At 48.5% G+C, this 24,389-nt stretch overlaps 1 protein-coding gene and 1 long non-coding RNA gene across 4 annotated transcripts in view; one reads left to right on the forward strand and one right to left on the reverse strand.

Annotated features, from left to right (window-relative positions):
- ZBTB16 (zinc finger and BTB domain containing 16) overlaps window positions 1-24,389 on the reverse strand; it is a 190,500-nt gene that overhangs the window by 82,442 nt on the left and 83,669 nt on the right. For all 3 annotated transcript variants that reach the window (XM_082411090.1, XM_082411088.1, XM_082411089.1), the window contains exon 3: window positions 20,323-20,420. In XM_082411090.1, coding sequence (XP_082267216.1) covers window positions 20,323-20,420 — 98 coding nt within the window. The remainder of the gene's footprint in view (window positions 1-20,322; window positions 20,421-24,389) is intronic.
- On the forward strand, window positions 1,588-20,311 carry LOC309637114. The gene is made up of 3 exons (XR_014250416.1): window positions 1,588-10,927; window positions 13,376-13,610; window positions 13,881-20,311. It is a non-coding gene; the product is annotated as an uncharacterized lncRNA (long non-coding RNA).

Below are 24,389 nucleotides of genomic sequence, written 5' to 3' on the forward strand. Positions count from 1 at the left end.
TGCGCCACCAGGGAAGCCCCCAGCTTTTCATTTTTAATGCAGTGTTTCTCAACCTGCAGCCCAAGGAGGGTCATAACATCCTTAGAACTCTGAGGATTCTCCAGTATGAGAAACTGGGCTTTAAGCCTCTTCAAGACAGCTACGGGCAGAGGAGGAGGAGGAAGGGGAGGGAAGAGACACCTGCCCGACCGGCTCTTGCTCACAGAAGTTCTTGCTTCCTCTTGCCCAGAGAAGCAGATCCACTGCCCACCACCAAAGCTCCATGTGGACATTACAGCAAACAGCCCATGAAAATCCCAGGAACCTCCTTCCTGAAGCCATTCCTCATCACCCTAGTCCTTGGGAGTTTCTCCCTCCTGTAAACTGCTGCACTCACTCTTTCCCCTTGTGGTGATGGGGGCACACCCAGCCTTGCTGGGGGCTCACATCATCCTCTCAGCCAGACCGACAGCCCCTGGAAGGTAAGGACCCTGGCTGCAGCCCCTCTGTCTGTCCTGCCAGGCTTTGCATCAACTGGCCCTCACTGGCCATCAGCTAACTGCTGAACTCATTCATGAACAATTTTACCCCCAAAGATAGTCCCATCTAGTGACCCAGGATAGTCACTGAGGTTTCTCTGCTGCCCCAAGCTTCACCATCTGGTTCCCATTTGGTTGATGTTTATGGTCCGGCTGTGAAGATGGGGTTGCTGCAGAACAGACAGAAGGAGTCTCATGCCAAGTGGTCCAGCTCCACTGGACAGAATCCGAAAGATCAGGGAGGCCGTGATCTTCCTGCCGCGTCTCGCTCCAAAACTGAAGTCTGAGGAGCGAGTGACACCCCGAGTCATCACAGGTCCCACATTGCGGGGAGGCAGCATTGGTCAGCTGCCCCTTTCACTCCTGATTCGGCATCACTGAGCAGAGAGCCTCCCCCCAGGAGCAGGGCACCCAGCTGGGTCTCCACGCAGATGAGACCACCGGTGCCGGCTCCCTGGTCCTGCCCCTCCTGTGCGGCGCGGCAGTGGGGTGTAGGAACGGGCAAATGACAGAGCCAAGCTCTCACCTGGGTAGGGGGGCCAAATACCCACAGACCCTCCAGCAGTGCTCCCAGAACCACCCTACCCACTGCCCTGCAAGGTGATGGGAAGGGCTAACAGCCACCACGGCGGCTACAACTGAACACACGTGACTCGGGCAGAGCAGGAAGAGGCTCATAAGCCTCACACCTGCTCCTGGTGGCCCAGATGCAAGGCCCTGAGCAGTACCCAATGACCCCATCCCACCCGCAGGACCCTTGGGGAACAGAAACTTACTGGCTCTCCCTGTCTCAGCCCCCCAGTCACTGAGACACTGGTTATCTTTACAAACAGGAAAGCAAGCCTTTGGGCCAGCACCACAGTGTGGTATCCTGGAAAAGTAAGGGGCAGCGAGCCCTGGCTAGGAATCCAGCTTCGGCACTCCTGGCTGTGCGACCTTCCCCAAGTTACTTCAATTCTTTAAGCCTTAGTGTCCTCACCAGTAAAATGGGATCAGCACAACTACCTTCCAAGGTCAGCGCACGATAAGTGAGTTCAGACATGGAGAAGGCCAAGCACCATGCCTGTACTGACTTTTCTTTCCTCCCCCCTGGCCCAGCCATGCCTCCAGAGCCACTCATTTCTTCACCAGTATTTACTGAGAGCCTGCTGTGTGTCAGGCTGTGGGGGTGCCACCGAGAACGCCACCGATGAGGTCCTGCCCCCTCTCCTGTCTCCTCGTCCAGACGGCTGACCCCCCAGGGCTGGAAGGATGCAGGGCAGCGCTTTGGGGCTGTTCCCCACCAGGCGCCTCACCACACACTCGTCCACTCACCCATTAGTTTATGCAAAAAACTGAGTTATAACCACCTTGCAGGTCACTCTGCTAGGTAGTATGGGAGACATAAATAAATCACATGTTCTGAAGAAGCTTAGAGTCTGGTAGGCAAAAAAGGACAAGCAAATAAGTAGCGATGACACAAAGAAGGTGACAGGTGCCATAAGGGGGGATAGATAAATGGCTATGGGCAATCAGATGGGAGGGGGGTGGCCTCTTGTCCTGCCCAGACAGATGCAGCCCATGGCTGAGCCGGCTGACTTCAGAAAGAGAAGAGAGAAAGGATCACTCGCCCGGCTGGCACCGTTCCTAGCACGGGAAACAGGCAAGATCTATTTAAAATGGCTAGAGGCAGGTTAGAGCCTTTTCTGGCAATTCCCAAAACTCGTGCTTCCTCGAGCTGACTGGATAGCGGGACAGACCCAATCCTGTCAAAATCCTACAGATCTTTGAAAAAAATCATTTAGCTGTTGCCGGGATGATAAAAGAACCCTGCCATTCAAAGGGAGGGTCCGCATGGGGGGGGGAAGGTGGAGCTGGTGGGGGAGAGGATTGAGAAAAAAGGGAAACGCCCCCCAAATATGGGTCAGGGCAACCGGCAAGGGAAATTTATGCATCGTAGTGGCTTTACTACCTAATTAATTCGGTAATTTCAAAAACAATTTTATTTATGTTCCATTTACCACATCAAAAGTTAAAAAAAAAATTGTACTGATGCTAAAATAATACCTCAAGGCGTCTATTTTTAATCAGTTAAAAAAATGGGGGGGGGGTGGAAAATAAAGCCGCCCTGGGTTTCTATACAATCTCTTCCGGGCAGACCACCAACCCTGAGAGAGAGAGAGATGGAGAGAACACAGCCAAGCCCTCTCTGAGAGCCTTCCTGGCTGCCGAACACCGAGCTTGTCAAAAAAAACAAATCCATAATGGCCCGAGGCTCCTCTCCAATCTATTTTCTGCTCAGCTGGTTTTAAATGAAGTTATTATGAGTCATTAAAACACCCGCAAGCCAGTGGAAGTCAGCCAATTACAATTTTAAATTTAGCCTGTTCTCTGCCCCATTCTCTTGTTTTCTTCCTTTGCCCACAGAATACTGCTGCTGTTATTTCTTCCCTCCCTTCCTCTGCCCAAAGTGGAAGAGACAGTTATGAAAATGCAGAGTATTGCACGGAACGCAGAACCATTCATAGGAAACCCAAATTATTACATTAAAAAGTGCAAGACTTCTACCCCCTCCAAAGTCAACCCCATGTCCCACCTCAGCCCACTGGATCCCTCGGAAACTCTAGACTCGATCCTAGAGCTCATGGGGCTATTTTTTAAAATAAAAAGGTTCTTGAGTGGGGTCCTGTTGAGAAACATTTCCATCCATCACACCAAATCAACATGTTCATGGTTGAATCCAAGAGAGGGAAACATACCACCCATATCTGAGAATTAATAACAAACAATGAAGTTGAAATTCAAAGGTAACGCAGGCTTTGCAATCAGGCATGAATGTCGGGGGAAGTCACTAGATATGATGAGCTCATTTAGTTTTTAAATCTGCAAGGTAATGGTCTGTGCGGAGCCATTACAGCAAAGGAACAATTTCGAGTATTTCATGTAAACGTTTCTTCTCAATCTCTTTTTTTCACGTGTGCACCCACAAACACGTGCACGCACACACACACACACACAGCTGCCCCTCATTACTGGGACCATAACTGTAGCTTTCCCACATCTTCCAAGGAGTAAGTAGTGTCCTTGCCAAAAAACTGTCCAATCCTACTTCCTCCCCCCCCGACCCTAATTAATGGATGAGTCTGGAAGCTCAGCAGAACAGACCCCTAGACCTCTAGGTACACTTCCCATCACCTCCAGGACCCCTCACCTTCCTGGTTCCTCTCCAAGACACACGCGCGCGCACACGCACGCGTACAGACCGTGAGAGGACCAGTGCTTTGCCCCAGTCAGACACAACTCTACGGCCCAGGCAGACGGAGCACCTAGGAAAGGAGTGGCTACCATGTTGTCTCACGGAGAGTCCCTGAAGGCCAGGGTGCAGGCAGGATGCCGCCGTGTGTACTGATCTACCTGGAGTCTCTGGGTGAGATGGGACTTAGGGTTGGTCTGTGGCTCCCAGCCAGCCTCATTGAGAAGAGGGAATGAAATACAGAGGCGTCCACCAGGTCCGATGGGACCAACGGCAATTTACCAAAGGCGGGAGGATTTGTCCTGACCCTTGTACAATGCAAACCTGAGGCCTGCAAACACAGCTGCCCCGTGTTCTGAGGGTCCCCAGAGCAGGGCCGATGTCACCATCCTATCCTTAGCCTTGAATTTCCCCACTCAGTGGCTCCAACTCTGGGGGCCTCAACTGGCAGCTCTTCATGGTGTTTATGGAGAACCCTTCTCCCTGAAGCTCATAAAACAGAAGCTTTAGCACCCACCCCACCCCGATACTGCATGGGCCTATTCCCTGGGAAGGGCTCTCACATTTGATATTCATAATCTTTTTATTTTTTTCTTTTTTGTTTTTGAATTTTATTTATTTTTTTATACAGCAGGTTCTTATTACTTATCTATTTTATGTATATTAGTGTATATATGTCAATCCCAATCTCCCAGTTCATCCACCACCACCCCCCACTCCCCCAGCTTTCCCTCCTTGGTGTCCATGTGTTTGTTCTCTACATCTGTGTCTCTATTTCTGCCCTGCAAACCAGTTCATCTGTACCATTTTTCTAGGTTCCACATATATGCGTTAATATACGATATTTGTTTTTCTCTTTCTGACTTACTTCACTCTGTATGACAGTCTCTAGCTCCATCCACTTCTCTACAAATGACCCAATTTTGTTCCTTTCTATGGCTGAGTAATATTCCATTGTATAAAAGTACCACATCTTCTTTATCCATTCATCTGTCGATGGGCATTTAGATTGCTTCCATGGCCTGGCTATTGTAAATAGTGCTGCAATGAACATTGGGGTGCATGTGTCTTTTTGAATCATGGTTTTCTCTGGGTATATGCCCCGTAGTGGGATTGCTAGGTATTACGGTAATTCTATTTTTAGTTTTTTTAAGGAACCTCCATACTGTTCTCTATAGTGGCTGCATCAATTTACATTCCCACCAACAGTGTTAAGAGGGTTCCCTTTTCTCCACACCCTCTCCAGCATTTGTTGTTTGTAGATTTTCTGATGATGCCCATTCTAACCAGTGTAAGGTGATACCTCATTGCAGTTTTGATTTGCATTTCTTTAATAATTAGTGATGTTGAGCAGCTTTTCATGTGCCTCTTGGCCATCTGTATGTCTTCTTTGGAGAGATGTCTATTTAGGTCTTCTGCCCATTTTTTGATTAGGTTGTTTGTTTTTTTAATATTGAGCTACACGAGCTGTTTATATATTTTGGAGATTAATCCTTTGTCTGTTGAATCATTTGCAAATATTTTCTCCCATTCTGAGGGTTGTCTTTTCATCTTGTTTATAGTTTCCTTTGCTGTGAAAAAGCTTTTAAGTTTCATTAGGTCCCATTTGTTTATTTTTGTTTTTATTTCCATTACTCTAGGAGGTGAGTCAAAAAAGATCTTGCTGTGATTTATGTCAAAGAGTGTTCTGCCTGTGTTTTCCCCTAAGAGTTTTATAGTGTCTGGCCTTACATTTAGGTTTTTAATCCATTTGGAGTTTATTTTTGTGTATAGTGTTAGGGAGTGTTCTAATTTCATTCTTTTACATGTAGCTGTCCAGTTTTTCCAGCGCCACTTATTGAAGAGACTGTCTTTTCTCCATTGTATATCCTTGCCTCCTTTGTCATAGATTAGTTGACCATAGGTGCATGGGTTTATCTCTGGGCTTTCTATCCTGTTTCATTGGTCTATATTTCTGTTTTTGTGCCAGTACCATATTGTCTTGATTACTGTAGCTTTGTAGCATAGTCTGAAGTCAGGGAGTCTGATTCCTCCAGCTCTGTTTTTTTCCCTCAAGTTTGCTTTGGCTATTCAGGGTCTTTTGTGTCTCCATACAAATTTTAAGATTTTTTTGTTCTAGTTCTGTAAAAACTGCCATTGGTAATTTGACAGGGATTGCACTGAATCTGTAAATTGCTTTGGGTAGTATAGGCATTTTCACAATATTGAGTCTTCCAATCCAAGACCACGGTATATCTCTCCATCTGTTTGTGTCATCTTTGATTTCTTTCATCAGTGTCTTATAGTTTTCTGAGTACAGGTCTTTTACCTCCTTAGGTAGGTGTATTCCTAGGTATTTTATTCTTTTTGTTGCAGTGGTGAATGGGATTGTTTCCTTAATTCCTCTTTCTAATCTTTTTTTGTTAGTGTATAGGAATGCAAGAGACTTCTGTACATTAATTTTGTATTCTGCAACTTTACCAAATTCATTGATTAGCTCTAGTAGTTTTCTGGTGGCATCTTTAGGATTATCTGTGTATAGTAACATATCATCTGCAAACAGTAACAGTTTTACTTCTTCTTTTCCAATTTGGATTCCTTTTATTTCTTGTTCTTCTCTGACTGCCATGGCTAGGACTTCCAAAACTATGTTGAATAATAGTGGTGATAGTGGACATCCTTGTCTTAGAGGAAATGCTTTCAGTTTTTCACCATTGACAATGATGTTTGCTGTGGGTTTGTCGTATATGGGCTTTATTATGTTGAGGTTGGTTCCGTCTATGCCCACTTTCTGGAGAGTTTTTATCATAAATGGGTGCGGAATTTTGTCAAAAGCTTTTTCTGCATCTATTGAGATGACCACATGATTTATATTGTTCAGTCTGTTAATATGGTGTATCACATTGACTGATTTGCGTATATTGAAGAAGCCTTGCATCCCTGGGATAAATCCCACTTGATCATGGTGTATGATCCTTTTAATGTGTTGTTGGATTCTGTTGCTAGTATTTTGTTGAGGACTTTTGCATCTATGTTCATCAGTGATATTGGTCCGTAATTTTCTTTTTTTGAAGTATCTCTGTCTGGTTTTGGTATCAGGGTGATGGTGGCCTCGTAGAATGAGTTCGGGAGTGTTCCTTCCTCTGCAATTTTTTGGAAGAGTTTGAGAAGGATGGGTGTTAGCTCTTCTCTAAATGTTTGACAGAATTCACCTGTGAAGCCATCTGGTTCTGGGCTTTGGTTTGTTGGAAGACTTTTAGTCACAGTTTCAATTTCATTACTTGTGATTGGTCTGTTCATATTTTCTATTTCTTCCTGGTTCAGGCTTGGAAGGTTATACCTTTCCAAGAATTTGTTCATTTCTTCCAGGTTGTCCATTTTATTGCTATAGAGTTGCTTGTAGTAGTCTCTTATGATGCTTTGTATTTCTGCAGTGTCCACTGTAACTTCTCCTTTTTCATTTCTAATTTTATTGATTTGAGTCCTCTCCCTCTTTTTCTTGATGAGTTTGGCTAAAGGTTTAACAATTGTGTTTATCTTCTCAAAGAACCAGCTTTTAGTTTTATTGATCTTTGCTATCGTTTTGTTTCTATTTCATTTATTTTTGCTCTGATCTTTATGATTTCTTTCCTTCTACTAATTCTGGGTTTTGTTTGTTCTTCTTTCTCTGTTCCTTTATGTGTAAGGTTAGATTGTTTATTTGAGATTTTTCTTGTTTATTGAGGTAGGATTGTATTGCTATAAACTTCCCTCTTGGAACTGCTTTTGCTGCATCCCATAGGTTTTGGATTGTCGTGTCTTCATTGTCATTTGTCTCTAGGTGTTTTCCTCCTTGATTTCTTCAGTAATCTTTTGGTTATTTAGTAACGTATTGTTTATCCTGCATGTGTTTGTGTTTTTTCCAGTTTTTTTCCCTGTAATTTATTTCTAATCTCATAGTATTGTGGTCGGAAAAGATGCTTGATATGATTTCAATTTTCTTAAATTTACCGAGGCTTGATTTGTGACCCAAGATGTGATCTATCCTGGAGAATGTTTTGTGTGCACTTGAGAAGAAAGTGTAATATGCTGTTTTTGGATGGAATGCCCTATAACAACCCAAACCAAAAATGGGCAGAAGACCTAAATAGACATTTCTCCAAAGAAGACATACAGGTCACCAACGAACACGTGAAAGAATGCTCAACATCCTTAATCATTACAGAAATGCAAATGAAAACAACAATGAGGTGTCACCGCACACCTGTCAGAATGGCCATCATCAAAAAATCTACAAACAATAAATGCTGGAGAGCGTGTGGAGAAAGGGAACCCTCTTAAACTGTTGGTGGGAATGTAAATTGATGCAGCCACTATGGAGAACAGTATGGAGGTTCCTTAAAAAACTAAAAATAGAATTACCGTAATACCCAGCAATCCCACTACTGGGCATATACCCAGAGAAAACCATGATTCAAAAAGACACATGCACCCCAATGTTCACTGCAGTGCTATTTACAATAGCCAGGTCATGGAAGCCACCTAAACGCCCATCGACAGACGAATGGATAAAGAAGATGTGGTACATATATACAATGGAATATTACTCAGCCATAAAACGGAACGAAATTGGGTCATTCGTTGAGACGTGGATGGATCTAGAGACTGTCATACAGAGTGAAGTAAGTCAGAAAGAGAAAAACAAATATTGTATATTAATGCATATATATGGAACCTCGAAAAATGGTACAGACAAACGAGTTTGCAAGAAGAAATAGAGACACAGATGTAGAGAACAAACGTGTGGACACCAAGTGGGGAAAGTGGTGGTGGTGGGGTGGTGGTGTGATGAATTGGGAGATTGGGATTGACATATATACACTAATATGTATAAAATGGATAACTAATAAGAATCTGTATAAAAAAATGAATAAAATTACATTTAAACTAAATAACTAAATAAACAAATATCAATTAAATCTATCTGATATATTGTGTCATTTAAAGCTTGTGTTTCCTTATTAATTTTCTGTTTGGATGATCTGTGTTTTGGTGTAAGTGAGGTGTTAAAGTCGCCCACTATTATTGTGTTAATGTCGATTTCCTCTTTCATAGCTGTTAGTATTTGCCTTATGTATTGAGGTGCTCCTATGTTGGGTGCATATATATTTATAATTGTTATATCTTCTTCTTGGATTGATCCCTTGATCATTATGTAGTGTCCTTCCTTGTCTCTTGTAACATTCTTTATTTTAAAGTCTATTTTATGTGATATGAGTATTGCTACTCCAGCTTTCTTTTGATTTCCATTTACATGGAATATCCTTTTCCATACCCTCACTTTCAGTCTGTATGTGTCTCTCGGTCTGAAGTGGGTCTCTTGTGGACAGCATATACATGGATCTTGTTTTTGTATCCATTCTGCAAGCCTATGTCTTTTGGTTGGAGCATTTAATCCATTCACATTTAAGGTAATTATCGATATGTATGTTCCTATTACCATTTTCTTAATTGTTTGGCCTTTGTTTTTGTAGGTCTTTTCCTTCTCTTGTGCTTCCTGCCTAGAGAAGTTCCTTTAGCATTTGTTGTAGAGCTGGTTTGATGGTGCTGAATTCTCTTAGCTTTTGCTTGTCTGTAAAGGTTTGATTTCTCCATCAAGTCTGAATGAGATCTTTGCCAGCTAGAGTAATCTTGGTTGTAGGTTCTTCCCTTTCATCACTTTAAATATATCGTGCCACTCCCTTCTGGCTTGTAGAGTTTCTGCTGAGAAATCAGCTGTTAACCTTATGGGAGTTCCCTGGTATGTTATTCATCATTTTTCCCTTGCTGCTTTTAATAATTTTTCTTTGTCTTTAATTTTTGTCAGTTTGATTACTATGTGTCTTGGTATGTTTCTCCTTGGTTTATCCTGCCTGGGACTCTCTGTGATTCCTGGACTTGGTTGGCTATTTCCTTTGCCATGTTAGGGATGTTTTCAACTATAATCTCTTCAAATATTTTCTCAGGTCCTTTCTCTCTCTCCTCCTTCTGGGACCCCTATAATGCAAATGTTGGTGCGTTTAATGTTGTCCCAGAGGTCTCTTGGGCTGTCTTCATTTCTTTTCATTCTTTTTTCTTTATTCTGTTTGGCGGCAGTGAATTCCACCATTCTGTCTTCCAGGTCTCTTATCCGTTCTTCTGCCTCAGTTATTCTGCTATTGATTCCTTCTAGTGTATTTTTCATTTCAGTTATTGTATTGTTCATCTCTGTTCATTTGTTCTTTTTTTTTAAATTTATTTATTTATTTGTTTTTATTTTTGGCTGTGCTGGGTCTTCATTCTGTGCAAGGGCTTTCTCTAGTTGCAGCGAGTGGTGCGCGGGCTTCTCATTGTCGTGGCTTCTCTTGTTGCAGAGCACGGGCTCTAGGAGTGCAGGCTTCAGGTGTTGTGGCACACGGGCTCTAGAACACAGGCTTAGTAGTTGTGGCTCATAACTTAGTTGTGAGGGCTTAGCTGCTCTGCGGCATGTGGGATCTTCCCAGGCCAGGGATCGAACCCATGTCCCCTGCATTGGCAGGTGGATTCCCAACCACTGCTCCACCAGGGAAGCACTGTTTGTTTGTTCTTTAACTCTTCTGGGTCTTTGTTAAACATTTCTTGCATTTTCTCGATCTTTGCCTCCATTCTTTTTCCAAGGTCCTGGACCATCTTCACTATCATTATTCTGAATTCTTTTTCTGGAAGGTTGCCTATTTCCAATTCATTTAGTTGTTTTCATGGGGTTTTATCTTGTTCCTTATCTGGTACATAGTCGTCTGACTTTTCATTTTGTCTATCTTTCTGTGAATGTGGTTTTCATTCCACAGGCTCCAGGATTGTAGTTCTTCTTGCTTCTGTTGTCTGCCTCTGGTGGATGAGGCTATCTAAGAAGCTTGTGCAAGCTTCCTGATGGTAGGGACTGGTGGTGGGTAGAGCTGGGTGTTGCTCTGGTGGGCAGAGCTCAGTAAAACTTTAATCCACTTGTCTGCTGATGGGTGGGGCTGAGTTCCCTCCCTGTTGGCTGTTTGGCCTGAGGCAACCCAGCACTGGAACCTAGAGGCTCTTTGGTGGGGCTAATGGTAGACTCTGGGAGGGCTCAGGCCAAGGAGTACTTCCCAGAACTTCTGCTTCCCGTGTCCTTGTCCCTGTGGTGAGCCACAGCCACCCCCCACCTCTGCAGGAGACCCTCCAACACTAGCAGGTAGGTCTGGCTCAGTCTCCTATGGGGTCACTGCTCCTTCCCCCTGGGTCATGATGTGCACACTACTTTGTGTGTGGCCTCCAAGAGTGGAATCTCTGTTTCCCCCAGTCCTGTCAAAGTCCTGCAATCAAATCCCGCTCGCCTTCAAAGTCTGATTCTCTGGGAATTCCCCCTCCCGTTGCCGGACCCCCAGGTTGGGAAGCCTGACGTAAGGCTCAGAACCTTCACTCCAGTGGGTGGACTTCTGTGGTATAAGTGTTCTCCAGTTTGTGAGTCACCCATCCAGCAGTTATGGGATTTGATTTTATTGTGATTGCGGCCCTCCTACCATCTCATTGTGGCTTCTCCTTTGTCTTTGGATGTGGGGTATCTTTTTTGGTGAGTTCCAGTGTCTTCCTGTCGATGATTGTTCAGCAGTTAGTTGTAATTCTGGTGCTCTCGCACGAGGGAGTGAACGCATGTCCTTCTACCGCACCATCTTGAACCAGTCTCCCATAATCTTTTTCTGAGAGTGGGCACCACAAATTGTGGAAGCCTCAGGCCCCACCAAACCCAGATGTTCCCCAGAAGTACAAAGAATTTAGCAACAGGGTATTCCCTTATTCAACAAGTACTCATCAAAAGCCTTCTATGTGCTGGGCACCATGCCAGGCCATTGGGGTGTGGGGGTGAACACTCTCCCAGGTGCCTGGTGGGCTCTGTACTCAGGTGCATGGTACAGACCTCTGAAAGCACCATGCCAGCAAGGTGTACTTTTTAGTGGCAAAGTCCAGTAAGAATCTTGCAAAACCTAACCCTGCTCATCCACTTGCCCATGCACAGCTCAACTTAAGAAAACATCCAGGGACCTAGGAAAAGCAGGAACCGAGCCAGAGAAGCCCCACTCTGGTCCCTGAGAGGAAAGGGACAGGAGTGCAGGGAGCACTCTGGAGTCTTCCCCAGGCCTTCTGGGACAGAGTAACAATTTGTTCCCTACCTCAACCACCGCCCAACTTCCAAGCTAAGAAACTCTGAGCTGTGACAGAGAAGGTCAACCAAGATGGAGGGAGACAAAGTCTAATGAAGACACAAGAAGGAAGACACAAAATGCACAGGAGCATTGAGAAAAGGCCCAGGCTAACACAGATGCAAAAACAAGGATGAAGAGATGGAGTGAGATGAAAGGAGACTGGGGAAAAAATGGAAGCGAGGAAAAAAGCAGAGCTGAAAAATAAACACCTGCCACCAGAGAGAGCTCAGAAGACAGCGCCGAGAAGAACAGCCAGCAGAGAGAGCCGTCACTACATGGTCTGGAGGCAGCTGGTCTCTCGGGCACAGCCCTGGACACTGGGACCCAGGCACAGCCTGGGTAGAGAGCAAGGGCACGAGGGCTGAGGAGAGAAGAGGGCAAGGGAGGACCACCTAGGAATGCTGGCAGTGTGCACATCCGGGAAGGTGAAAAGATCCCGGAAATAAGAAAATGCCATCACCTTCGGGTGGATCCCACACCAACATCCTACCCTGCAACCTCGTTAGCCGTCCATCCTCAGACAAAAATAAGGGCCAGCAAAGCAGCCCAGAATGTAGAAGGACAGTGGGAGCGAGGGAGAGGGAAAGAGAGAACTGGAGAACAGATAGACAGACGGGATGTCCCAGCGTCCATCTCTCGAGGGCCATTCATTTCCTGACAGGAACGTCATTATCTTACTTGACAGAATCATATGGTACGAAAGGGAGTGTGGGGGGGAGAAACCACCCTATTTTGGGATAGAAAAATCAGAGAGAGAGAGAAACAGAGGGAGAAAGGTTATTACATAATTTCCACTTTCTTCCCTCCACCCTTAATGTTCTGACAGGCCCCTCTCTTAGGGGGGAAAAATGACAAATCCAATCCAAAATTCAACAGCCTGTGTTCTGTTCGGAGAGCACACAGTGTACTGTACAGCCCATAAAACTCCAAACAGCCTCCAGACACTGCCGCAATCGTCCTCCATCAAAACACTTTGTCTTGCATACAAAAATAAGATACAGCGCTGAACGGAATACAAAATCAGCCCATTACAGTACAGGGAGACTGCTACTTAGCAACGAGGGGGCTCTAAAGCCTCGATGCTCTACAGGAAGCAAAATCTGTCGAGCCTGTTGGGCAAATGATAAACATTAGCAGTATTAAAAAACACAAAAGCCATGTAAATGGATAGACATAATGTGGAAACGAATTTATAGAATAAACTGGGAGGGGGGACTCAAGCCTAGGGGGAGAGGCTGGGCTCCAGAGGGGTAGATGCACGAGCTTCCCAAACCCCTGCTAAGGCACCATATGGAGGGAGAGACATGTGTATTTGGGGCGAGGGCTATGTGAACCCCCTTTTCACACAGGGGCTGTAGGTGAAGGGGTGGGAGAGAAGTGGTGAAAACACTGTTTAATACAATGACCTGTGATGAACTTTCCAAACTTTCTCTGTACAGCTGGCACAACGTGACATCTTCAGGGCCGGGGGACCCAGGCACACGCCTCCAGCAGCATTGCGGTGGGGAGATGGGTGGGCTTTATCTGCCCCCGGGGCCAGCATTGCACCCAATGCCATCACAGGACCTGTAACTTGCTGTAAACAACATCCCTGGACAAAAAAAAAAAACCAACCCAGAAAACAAAACCAAAAACACCCCCATCTGGGCTGGAAACACCAGTATATTTCATCAGGTAAAGGGGAAAAATACCCTGGCTGTGAATCAGCAGCGGGGTTTCGGTTCTCCGCCAAAACGGGAGCTAAAAGGCAAAGCCATATTCTTCTGGTCTCCGTTTAGGCTCTTGAGGCAGAAAGGGAGAAGGGGCGGGGGTGGGGGACGGCGAGGAACAGGGAGGAGAGGGGGAAGAAATGTATTTTTCATCAGCCAGTATATAATTTATAAACAGCACTAAACAGTTTTTGTTTTCTTTCTCATCTCTCCCGTGTACGGGCTTGGACAGCAGTCAAGGCTGCGTTAATTTCTGCTTTGGGTACAGTGTGTTCTTGGAGGCACATCTGCAAGCGATCATAAACTCTCTGGAATGCTGGCAGAACATCCAGACCTGCCGGCAGGCCGGTGACGACACCACTCTGGGAAAAAGTTCGGGAAGCAGGCCAGGTTCAGAGCAGGGAGGGAGAGAGGGGAGCGTGCTGCAGAGAGAGCCAGGGAACGTGGCTTCTCTTCCCTCTTCCTGTGCCCCCATCACCCAAGGGGACCAAGGGGAAGGCAGGCTCTGAGCCACTCACATCCTATCTTAACCCAAACCCTCCATCGTGCCCAGCTCTGCAGGCATGCTGAGTGAGGTTGAGGTCCTGAGAAGTTTCTTCTTGGTTATCTCCTGGTTTTACCCTGATGGCAGAAAGCCAACCAGAAGGAGGGAGTGAGCAGAGAGGGAGCAAATGGACCCTGGGTTCCAAGCTGCCTGGATAACCCCAGTCTCTTGCTTTTAGCAGATGCCTGATCTGGGAAGAGAGAGGGGAGTGAGAGGAAGAAGCTGCAAGGTCAGGAGAAGCCATCTTTGCATCCTGAGATTCCTCTCCATCATCGTCACGGGGACCAGCTCATATCCCCGCCTCGCAGTCACAGGGCATAATCCAGTTACCTCGTTCCCCCACACGTTCTCTGTCTTTGGGAAGAAGGACCCTGAACCCCAAAGCTTAGTGTTCCCAAAAGAAAAAAACAGGGGGACAAGTACAACCCACAGATCTTTGACATCTCGTGAAATTTTGTTTCTTCCCTCTGATCAGGGGAAAGCATGAGAGAACCAATCTGGTTTCTGACCCCAACCTCTCCTGCCCTTTTCCCCGCCACACGGTGACCTGGCCCCCGATGATATGCCCTGGCCACACCATGCTGCTGCTGGAATCAGAAGATCTGTCAGCCAAAGATCATGTTCCTTCCTGGTGGCTCTGACTGTGGGGAGGAGTCTGGTATCGGGGTGTTTCTCAATAGCCATGGCTCACAGTGCCTGGAGAAGGGTGAGGAGCAGTGAGCATGCAGGATGGGACCCCCCCAAAGAAAGGCTGTGTGCCCCTAACCACTGCAAGAGGCACAGGCCACGCCCCCCTCCAGCCACGCCCCGGGACTGACTGCCAGTCACGCCATTTCCCCAAGAGTCTTATGCACCCTATACTCCAGCCTAGTGTGCATCAAAAAGCCCAACAGTCCTTTCTATTCCAGAGGAATAAAAGTGTCCCTTCCTCATCCAGTCTTTCAGCGGCTTTTGAGTGCCCTAGGTAAAATGCAAATCATTTTGCTACTGGAGGACCTTGCAATCTTGCCAGGCTCCTCCCTTCTAAACCCTGCCCCCTCCCCCCACACCCAGCCTACAGGCCCAGCTACATTGCACATCACCCCAGGCGGCATGGGCTGCCCCGACCAGGTGCTCTCAGAAATCCATTCTACCACCTTCTCCCAGGAGCCCCCCTTCCTCCTTGAATTCCTCCTAGAACTCTTTCTTGGCGCTCAGCACACACCACCTTCTTTTATCATAACTTTACAGTCAAACATCTCTCCTACTAGACATAAGCGCCCAGAGGGTAGGGGTGCTGCCTGTTCTGCAGTGTTAAGTACACAGAGCCTGATGCATCTGCTGGCTCGAAAAATGAATGACACTCCCAGAACAGAAGCAGGCCACAGAAATATGCAAGCCTCTGAACACTATGCGGCCAAGGCAAAAATAGGGGCAAGCGGTTCTGGGTGTGCTCAGTCATAATCCAACAGCACATCAGGCCAAGCTGCGGGAAACACTACCTAATGGGAAACCTTACCCGAGCAAATCGCAGGACCAACTCGAGTCATCGCCCGAGTCTGTGGTTTCTGCGTGGACATCCAGAGCTAGGATGTTCTCTTAAGTAAGAACAAGGAGTGGCAAAGAGACAGAGGGTCACAGATGCTCCCACAAGGGATGGGGCAGCAAAGGATGGGCAGGAGACTTCAGAGTGATCTGGGGATGCAGAGGGGCTGTGATTCTTCCCCGGCTCCCTGCACTGTCCTCCACCCAAGACTCATGCTCCAGAAGAAGGGGCAGCTTTGCAAAGTGTTCCAGGGGTCACTTTTCTCACCCCAAATCTCTTTCTCAACGCTCAGACCCTCCTGATCCCCAAACCACCTCTGAGAATGCAGGGTCTGGCCAGATCAATCTCATTAGCGAGTGAGTTAGGTTATTGTTATAGTTAGTTAAGTTAATTTAAACTTATTGTTATCATCAGGTATATCTCATAAACATTTGGTTAGTTAACGCATTCAAATCGAAATCAAAACTTCAATTAAGCTGAACATTCGCTACTACCATTTAGGGTCTCAAAAAAGAAAAAAGAAAGAGAGAGAGAGAGAGAAAGAGAAAGAATTGTCTCTAAGAAGGGCCTCCTACGGGGCAAACTTCTAATTAAACAAATTGTCAATTTCAACACAATGAAAACTGATTTAAGAGTATAAATTTGGTATTCCAGTCACTGAAAATAAGGCCTCACAGTGTCGATCTTATACAGGCTGATTTCCTTGGATAGGGAAACATGGAGGAGAGGAGGAAGAGAGTTCAAGAAAGAGGAAAGCTGGGGGGGGGGAGAGTGAGCCAGAGCGTTTTCTCCTTTGAGAAATAATATCTCCGCAGAATCCAATGAGGCCTGTACTCAAGCATCAGAGAAACTCCTTCTTGCCTCCTCCTTCACCCCACCCCTACCAGATGAGAAAAAAAAATTAATCGTGTATGATGACAAACTTGGCTCAGCACTCACTGTACACACTGTACCCACAAGGCTGGCACCCAGCCAGGCCTGGCCCAGAGCCAGAACTACAATAACAAACACAGGCCACGCTCGCCAAGAGGGGGTAGGGCAGCAAGCACGCAGAGCCCGTGCAGCTCTGCGAAGAAGGAGACACGGCAGGAATGAGCCTCTCCTGGGCTCATTGACAACATTGACAAATGTGACAACATTTAGGGGAAGCCAGGAGCTCCCTGACCCCGACCCAGAGCCCAGACTCCCTTCACCACGGCCTGACCCCTTCTTAAAACAGTCCCCAGGGCTGTGGAGCGACTCTTGTTCCGTGATGCTCTGCACCGCTGCTCCAACCCCTGGTGATCTTGTGTAAGGTGGGTCTGAGCTACAGACCCTCAGGGGCCATCCTGGCTGTCGGCTCCCTGCATGGAGCCTTCAAAACAGAGCAGCAAGAAAATCTCATGTCATCTAATCAAACGTCTCCTCTAAGACCTCACATAGGTCTGTTATCGTGCAACTGGGGGAGGAACTGGAACAGGTAAAACCCAACTGCTGCTACTGGAATCCTGGAGAAGACCTGGCACCGCCGGCCCAGCCCTCTGAACCCACCTCCCTGACATGGTCAGGTCTCTCTAGAGGCGTTAGGGCCTTCACTGTTTAACAGGGGGGCAAACAATTTGGGATCTAGCCTCACGAAGCCCTTGCTGCTGCTTTATTTTCAAGCCATCCTGGCACAGGGGTGAGAGATATATGGGACCAGAGAAAGAAAAAACAGAGCACAGAAATATCAGAGTTGAAGCAGGCTATGAGCTATCTGCAAGGGTGAATTAAGGCCCTGCTGTGACCCATCATACCTCCCCCATCACCGAATCCTCTTTTACAAGGGCAGTGGCAAGTGAATTTCAGAGGGACAAATCATTTGCACGGACTTCAGGGACAGACAGGAAAAGTTAAGAAAATAGGCCCCAGCTCCCAAAGCTGCCAGGGTATCCATACAAGACTGTGGGACCTTGAACTAGCATCTCGGTCACGGGGTGGCGCAAAGTCACTCATCTTGTCGGAAGCGGGGGCCCTGCACCCCCTGAATGTGCGTAAGCAGCTCTTCCTCTCTCTGCCACCCCACCGGCCCTACCAACACTGCTGAAGTGTTGGGCTTCACGACGGAGACCTCGGCTAACTCACGCTTAGCCAGCGGGCTCCTGGCTGCCCTCCAGTGAACCCCTGGGACACAGTCTAAATACTTCCTATTGCAGGAGAGACCCGGTGGGAGACTGGAGTTTCCTTGAGTTGCCCGGCCTCCCAGGTTGCAGTCATCCATTCAACCAATATCTATAGACTCCAATAATGTGCCAGGTGATGTGCTGCACATAATGGGGACAGACCCTGTCCCCAAGTAGCTTATTCCAGTCTATTAGGGGAACAGAGGGAAAGGGAAGTTACATTTACTGAGAGCCCATCGTGTGTCGGGCAGAGTGCGAAGTGTCTAACGGGAGCCTTCCGTTTGGAGGCTCAGAGGGTTTACATTTCTTGCCCAAGGTCACAGGGTCAGGAGGTAGATGCCCAAATTCCTAACCCTGATTCCCAAGCAAGAGGAGATCAGGCAATTCCATTAATAACGATAATACAGAGAAGAAAGATTGGGTCCAAAGACAGCCTCGGATAAAGAAATATGGACCCCAGGAGAAGGCTCAATTGCTTCTGGCCGGAGGTGAGGAACAGGTGAGGATGGCATCATGGAAGGGACCTTGGAAGATCTGGGAAGACTGGGGATGGGTTATTCCACGCAGAGGGAAGGGGGTGAACAAAGCCGCAGAGCCTGGAAAGCGAGCCGTGCTGGTCCACGCACAGAGCACACCGACCAGCACACGAGTCTGGCTAGTGCACGAGACTCAAGGAGACAGTAAGGAGAAAGGGTGCTTACCAGGCGGAGGTACTGAGAGGCGAGGAAGCGTTAACCGCGGGCTGTACTACCCGCGTGGAAGTGTCCAACGGCACACGCAGTGAGAGACCACACGGGGGGCTGGAGCAGGGAGCAAATGAAATGCAAGACCCACATTCCGCTCTGGGGGAGGGTGACTGAGCTGTGGGCAGACAGCTCACGAAACTCCCCCCACTAAACCCTGAACAACCTGCAAAGATGAAGGGGGAGCAAGAAGATTGGAGGTGCAAGTCATAAAAATAGAAAGAGTGCACCGGTACCAAGCAGATGCCAAGCGCAGGAACTCCTGGACCCAGGACTCCGGGCCAACGTGGGGCAGGTGGGGGATGAGGATGGCTCTGAGGGGCCAGGTGTCGGGGAGGGGAGGTCCCACGGGGAGGAGAAATGGAACACGAAGACACGGGGTACAGCGAGACAGACAGTGGCCCGGTGCGGCCCAATCTTTGGATCTGGAAGAGGGAAGACTGGGAAGTGAGAAGGAGTTAGGACACTTGACGAAGGGCCATGAAGGCCAGGGAGAGCGACGGCACCCCATGCAGCGCAGAGGCACAGGGGCTCTGCAGTGAGGCGGTGGCAAGCGGAAGCGTACAGAGCTACCGAATGGCATTTCCGTGACCGAGGCGCTGGAGGCAGCGAGGACAGACTATACGCAGCCAGACTGTCCTCAACGGGAGCACGGTGGTGGGAACGCTCCCGAACGACAACTTCAGAACTGGGGGGAGGGAGGGCGGTGGCAGCAGAAGCAACCACTGTACGGTCAGGTACTGTAGACGCCTTCGCCATATATTCTGTTACCTAACGGACGTGAGTCCGCAACACCTGCCCTTTGCAGATACAGACACTGGGGGTTCAGAAGACAAACCTGCCCGAGGTCACACAGATGGAGATCTGCCCAACCCCAAAGCAGGCTCATTTCACAAACACCTGAACCACCAACCTCCTGGAGGGCCACTTGCTGGAGGCAAAATGGGAAAGAAGAAGCAGACACTGACCATGGACTAGACAGGAGACAGCAAGACCGAATAAGAAGACAGCCCTCTCTTCTCCCCCAAAACGTGACTCCAAGGTGGAAAGGCAAGGGAATTGGAAAAGAGCGCTGGCCCCGGCAAGGAAGTGCGGTGGCCTCTCCAACTGAACCCAGGCGACGGCTTGGCCTCGAAACAGCAGCACTGGACCTGCTGTATCCTCCCCTCCACCGAGAACGCCTGGGCACGCTGCATGTCAGTGCTTTTCCCCTCTCCACGCCTCATGGGGCAGAGAAGCTTTGCTCACACACGAGCAAAAATACCAGCAGCCGCCGAATCGACCCCACTAGAGTTGGATAAAATTAACTTGCAAAAGACAGCACGCTGTAACTAGCTTTGTGTTCCAACCTTTCTATATCTATTTAATTAAAGGCTCCTGTATAATTAGTGAACCCAAGAGTCAGATTCATTAGACAGCGAGAACCTAATTCCGCAACTGTTCTGCTAATGAAACTGCATCTACTTTGGAAGGTGGATCACACAGGGCACTGGGTACCAACGAAGCCCCAGGAAGCCCAGGAGAGCGGAAGGATGGGTTCATCCAGACGGTCACATGGTCAGGATGGACTTTTTGCTCCAGGAGCCTGGAGGGAGCAACCACGGGACGAGGTGGACCGAGGCCCGGCTGGCAGTGGGGATATATCCATGCTCTGAGTGGGGGTGAAAGTGGGCAGGAGGTGGGTGCCCGTGCTCCAACGGGCCAGTCAGGGCATCCTCGCCTACCTGAATGAGCCAGTAAGTGCATTCTCAGTCGCAAACTATCCAGGAACCGCTTTCCGCAGAGCTCACACCCGTACGTCTTCATCCCACTGTGCAGCTTCCTGTAGGGGAAAGGAAAAGACAGGTTGCTGCTGCTCTGGCTGGACAGAAAGCAGGCCCACCCCTACCTGGGGGCTTTGCAGCCATCCCTGTGGCAGGTGAGCAGGAGGAAGGGAGATGGAGGGCAGGGGAGCTGGAGGCGGGCACTGACGGAGACATATCCCTGGATCCATGACAGCCGGAAGCCCCCTTTCCCATGGAAGGCTGCCAAGGAAGCACCTATTCCCGGTCTTGTCCAAGGGGGCTAGAAGAATAGGGCACTTCCTACTTCTTCATCCACTGGCACACAGACCAAGAAGAAAAATCAGATTCAATTGTGGAGAGAGGAAAGAGGAGGCACCAGGCCAGTTAGACAGACATAAACCTCACAAACTAGCACACACCACACGTGGAGGCAGAGGTGCCTCTGCTTACTTCACTCACAACACGGCCCTCACTGTGCTGCGTTGTGCATATACCTGGCTCCCCCAAGAGACCACTGACCCGGGAGGGCTGCCCCGTACCTGCTCTCTCTCATACCCCAGCACCCACACGGTGCAGCTTATTAGTGAACTGATGCCTTCATGGACAAAAGCTGCTCCCCTCTCGGGGCATCCAGAGGTTCTCAAAACTGCAGTCACTCTCCAACCCACAAAACCTTCCCCAAAGGCCCAGCTATTAAAGTGTTTTCCCTCTACGTCTGGCCAGAGGATGAGCCCTGGCAGAAAGAAAGGTTTGAAGAAACCAGATAACATCACTCTATAAACAGAAGGTGGTAGTCGTCGGTTTCGGCTTTCCAAAGAACTTCCATGTACGTTATCTCATTTATTCTGTGAGGTGAACCTGGCACCCATGACCACCCCAGGAAGACACAGGCCCTGGTCACCCCTGGTCACAGGCCCAGCCTGCAACCCTCTTCCGACCACAACTCCCAACCTGGGGCCTTTCCCACCAGACCCTGCCACTCGGTCAGGAGCCAGCAACAGAGCTGGTCAGAGGCAGGGAAGCAGGCGGCTAGTGGGCGAGTTCTGGGAGAGTCTGGGCCGCGGGCTGGCCAGGGGGCCATCTGGCCCAGAACTCTGCCTTTCCTCCCACCCACACTCCTGTTCTCAGGCCTTTACATGCCTCTGCCAGATACAGGATCCACCCCACCCTGTCTCTGCGCCTTGCCTGCCGCCTCCCCAGGGGCCTCAGCCCTGAGGAAGGAGCTGAGGGCGATAGGGCCGGCAGGTGGGCACCCTTAGAGCCAACAGCCCATTGCAGTCAGGACGTTGATGTGTTAGGACCACAGTCAAAGGCTGGAGGGCTGCCGGTACTGATATTAGATGAATGCAGGTGGGGAAGGGGAGTATTATACACTCAAGCCAGTGGTGCCCGGATCTGCTGTCCAGATCACAGAACTAAACCAAGCCACCCACTGCCAGCACCTTCCAAATCCCACAAGAACCCAGAGGTGCGTCAATACCCTGTGGGCCCCGGGATGAGTAGGGGCGCCAGTCTAGTGGCTTGAAGACAACATACGGGGTCCACTGTGTGCAGCTTCTGACGATGATCAGGCCCAGCCCCCTGCACAGAACTCTTTCTCAATCACGGTCGTGTTTGCTTGCTTTCCCTTTACCCCTCTGCCAAAGACAACAAATGATTTCTCAATCACAAGAGCACACACACCCTCATCCATGACACTGCCGTGCGCCCCACCCCCATGTTATCTGAACCCCGGCCGAGGCTGATCCATCCCAATTGAGAAATAGTATCGGTACAGAACATTTTCACTGAACATTCTCAACTCTAAACATATTTCACAATGCTGGGCAATGGGACATGTCCTAATAGCATTCTGGGCAAAGCATGGTTTAAAATATGTACCCAGGCATGTTCGTGTGTGCGTGCACGCATGCATGTGCACACAACTGTAGCTGAGTATGCCTGTCACTTGCCTGGGCGTGACAAAGGTTTGCTTTCCTAAGAGCTGTTCCATGGAGCAGCAAAAGCTCTATTCACAAGTGGTTCCACAGCTGACCCTCGTACACAAGTTCATGGTCAGGTCAGGTGGATGGCAGCGTGTGGGTTCCAGTCTTATTTATCTCCATCTTTTTCTTCACTAATGCTTTTTTTTTTTTTTTAAATATTTATTTATTTATTTGGCTGCACTGGGTCTTAGCTGCAGCACGTGGGATCTTTGTTGCAGCACGCAGGATCTTTTAGTTGCAGCACGCAGGATCTAGTTCCCTGACCAGGGATCAAACCTGGGCCCCCTGCATTGGGAGCGTGGAGTCTTAACCACTGGACCACCAGGGAAGTCCCTTCACTAATGCTTTCTTAGCTTCCAGGGGTGCCCACCTCTGGGGTGGCTGTCAGGAGGAAGAGGAGGACAAACACCCCCTCAGATTTGTTTTCCCAAAGGACACTGGAGTGGCCGGGCTTCAGGTTTCAGCAGTCAGCACCAGGGTAAGCATCCTCACCCCGGCTCTTGGACTCCCATCTCTTCCCCCTGCCGGTTTCAGATCAAGTCTCTCACCGTGATGAACACTCTCTGGTAACCCTACTGTTTTGTTTTGTTTTGTTTGGTGCAAATGGATTTGCCTGGCAACTGGTGTCAGTGGCTTTCTTGACCAACTGGATTGGCGTGGTGTGTAAGGTGATGCACTCTTGCCCTCTACTACAGAGAGAGCAGGATTCGGGGAAGGATGCCAGCTGAGCAGCCAGAAGACCTGGATTTTTGTCCTAACTTGGCCATTAACTTGCTCTGTGACCTTAGATAAATCACGCTATCACGATCTGTCTGCATTTTTTCACCTGTAAAGTGATGGGTGATATCTAAGGTTCTGGTTTCTCATGGTGTCAAAACTTTATTATTCCAAAGTCTTACCCATGTCCTTTTGCCCAGCCTCCAAGGAATTCCTCTGAGGGGCACTATTATCTCTCTGAGTCACGTTCCACTGTGTGATGTCTCATGACACCAGGGCAGTCAGGCTAGGACAGCCCAAGCAAAACACTGACACCCATTCTCAGATATCTACTCATTTTAAAACCTTCTAATCCAGATGACCTGAGTTCCCTCCTTTACTCACCTGTGATCTTTCAGTGAAAGAAACTTCCAGAACTCATGACCAGCCTTTCTTTGGAACCATTCTGCTGCCGTGCATCTTCCAGCCTTCAGAGACATGGGTGGTCCTCTCCTGCCCAATCCTTGGGGTAAGGAGACTGCCTTGCACCTGACCCACTAACTCAGTGCCCTGCACGGGTTCCCAGAGGCGAGCATGGCATCCAAGTGATCCCACATGTAGTTCGAGGACAAAGGTCCTGCCTCACTGGCGGAGGGACCAGGGCAAAGCACACAAAGTTCAGAAGAGAAAAAGGGAACACCTCACAGGCCTGGAGCTCATCTGAGACCAGTGCCGGTTCGCCCATCCCTGTCATTATTGTTCAGACACCAAGGGATGGATGTGAAGAGGTAGAGACTTCTAATTCAAAGCAAAGGGAAATGGCAGAGAAGAATCCGAGTGCCTTCGAGGACCCCCAACAGACTTTCTATGGCACAGGCTGAGGAATGGCCAATGTGGAAACAGAATCGCAACTGGTTTCCAGAGTGAAAGTACAAACTGCAGGAACTCAGGGTCTGTCACCCTAGACCCCAACCCTTACCACCTCTGCCGCCACACTATGCTGCTGCAACGCGTTCTGATGAAAATGGAAATTCCGTCCGCCTCCTTCTTCCTTACCACACACACTCATATTCTCCCAGGCCGGCCCCGCCTTTTCACAAGGTCAAACTACTCATGGTCATCTGAGGTCATCAGCCTCCACGATAACACAGGAAAGGAGGACAGCTGGGGACATCTTTGCACCTTTCTACATATGCTGCCTTGGTTTTCACACTCTCTTCTCTGAGAGGCAATAGTGTTGAACACTGTTTTGAAAGTAACCCAGTTCTAGATGGCCCAAGCAACTCCATGCTGGACTCAGAGGAACGTCCATTCCCCATAGGCTTC

The sequence above is a fragment of the Balaenoptera physalus genome (assembly GCF_965194825.1).
Source record: "Balaenoptera physalus genome assembly, chromosome: 10".
Lineage (NCBI taxonomy): Eukaryota > Metazoa > Chordata > Mammalia > Artiodactyla > Balaenopteridae > Balaenoptera > Balaenoptera physalus.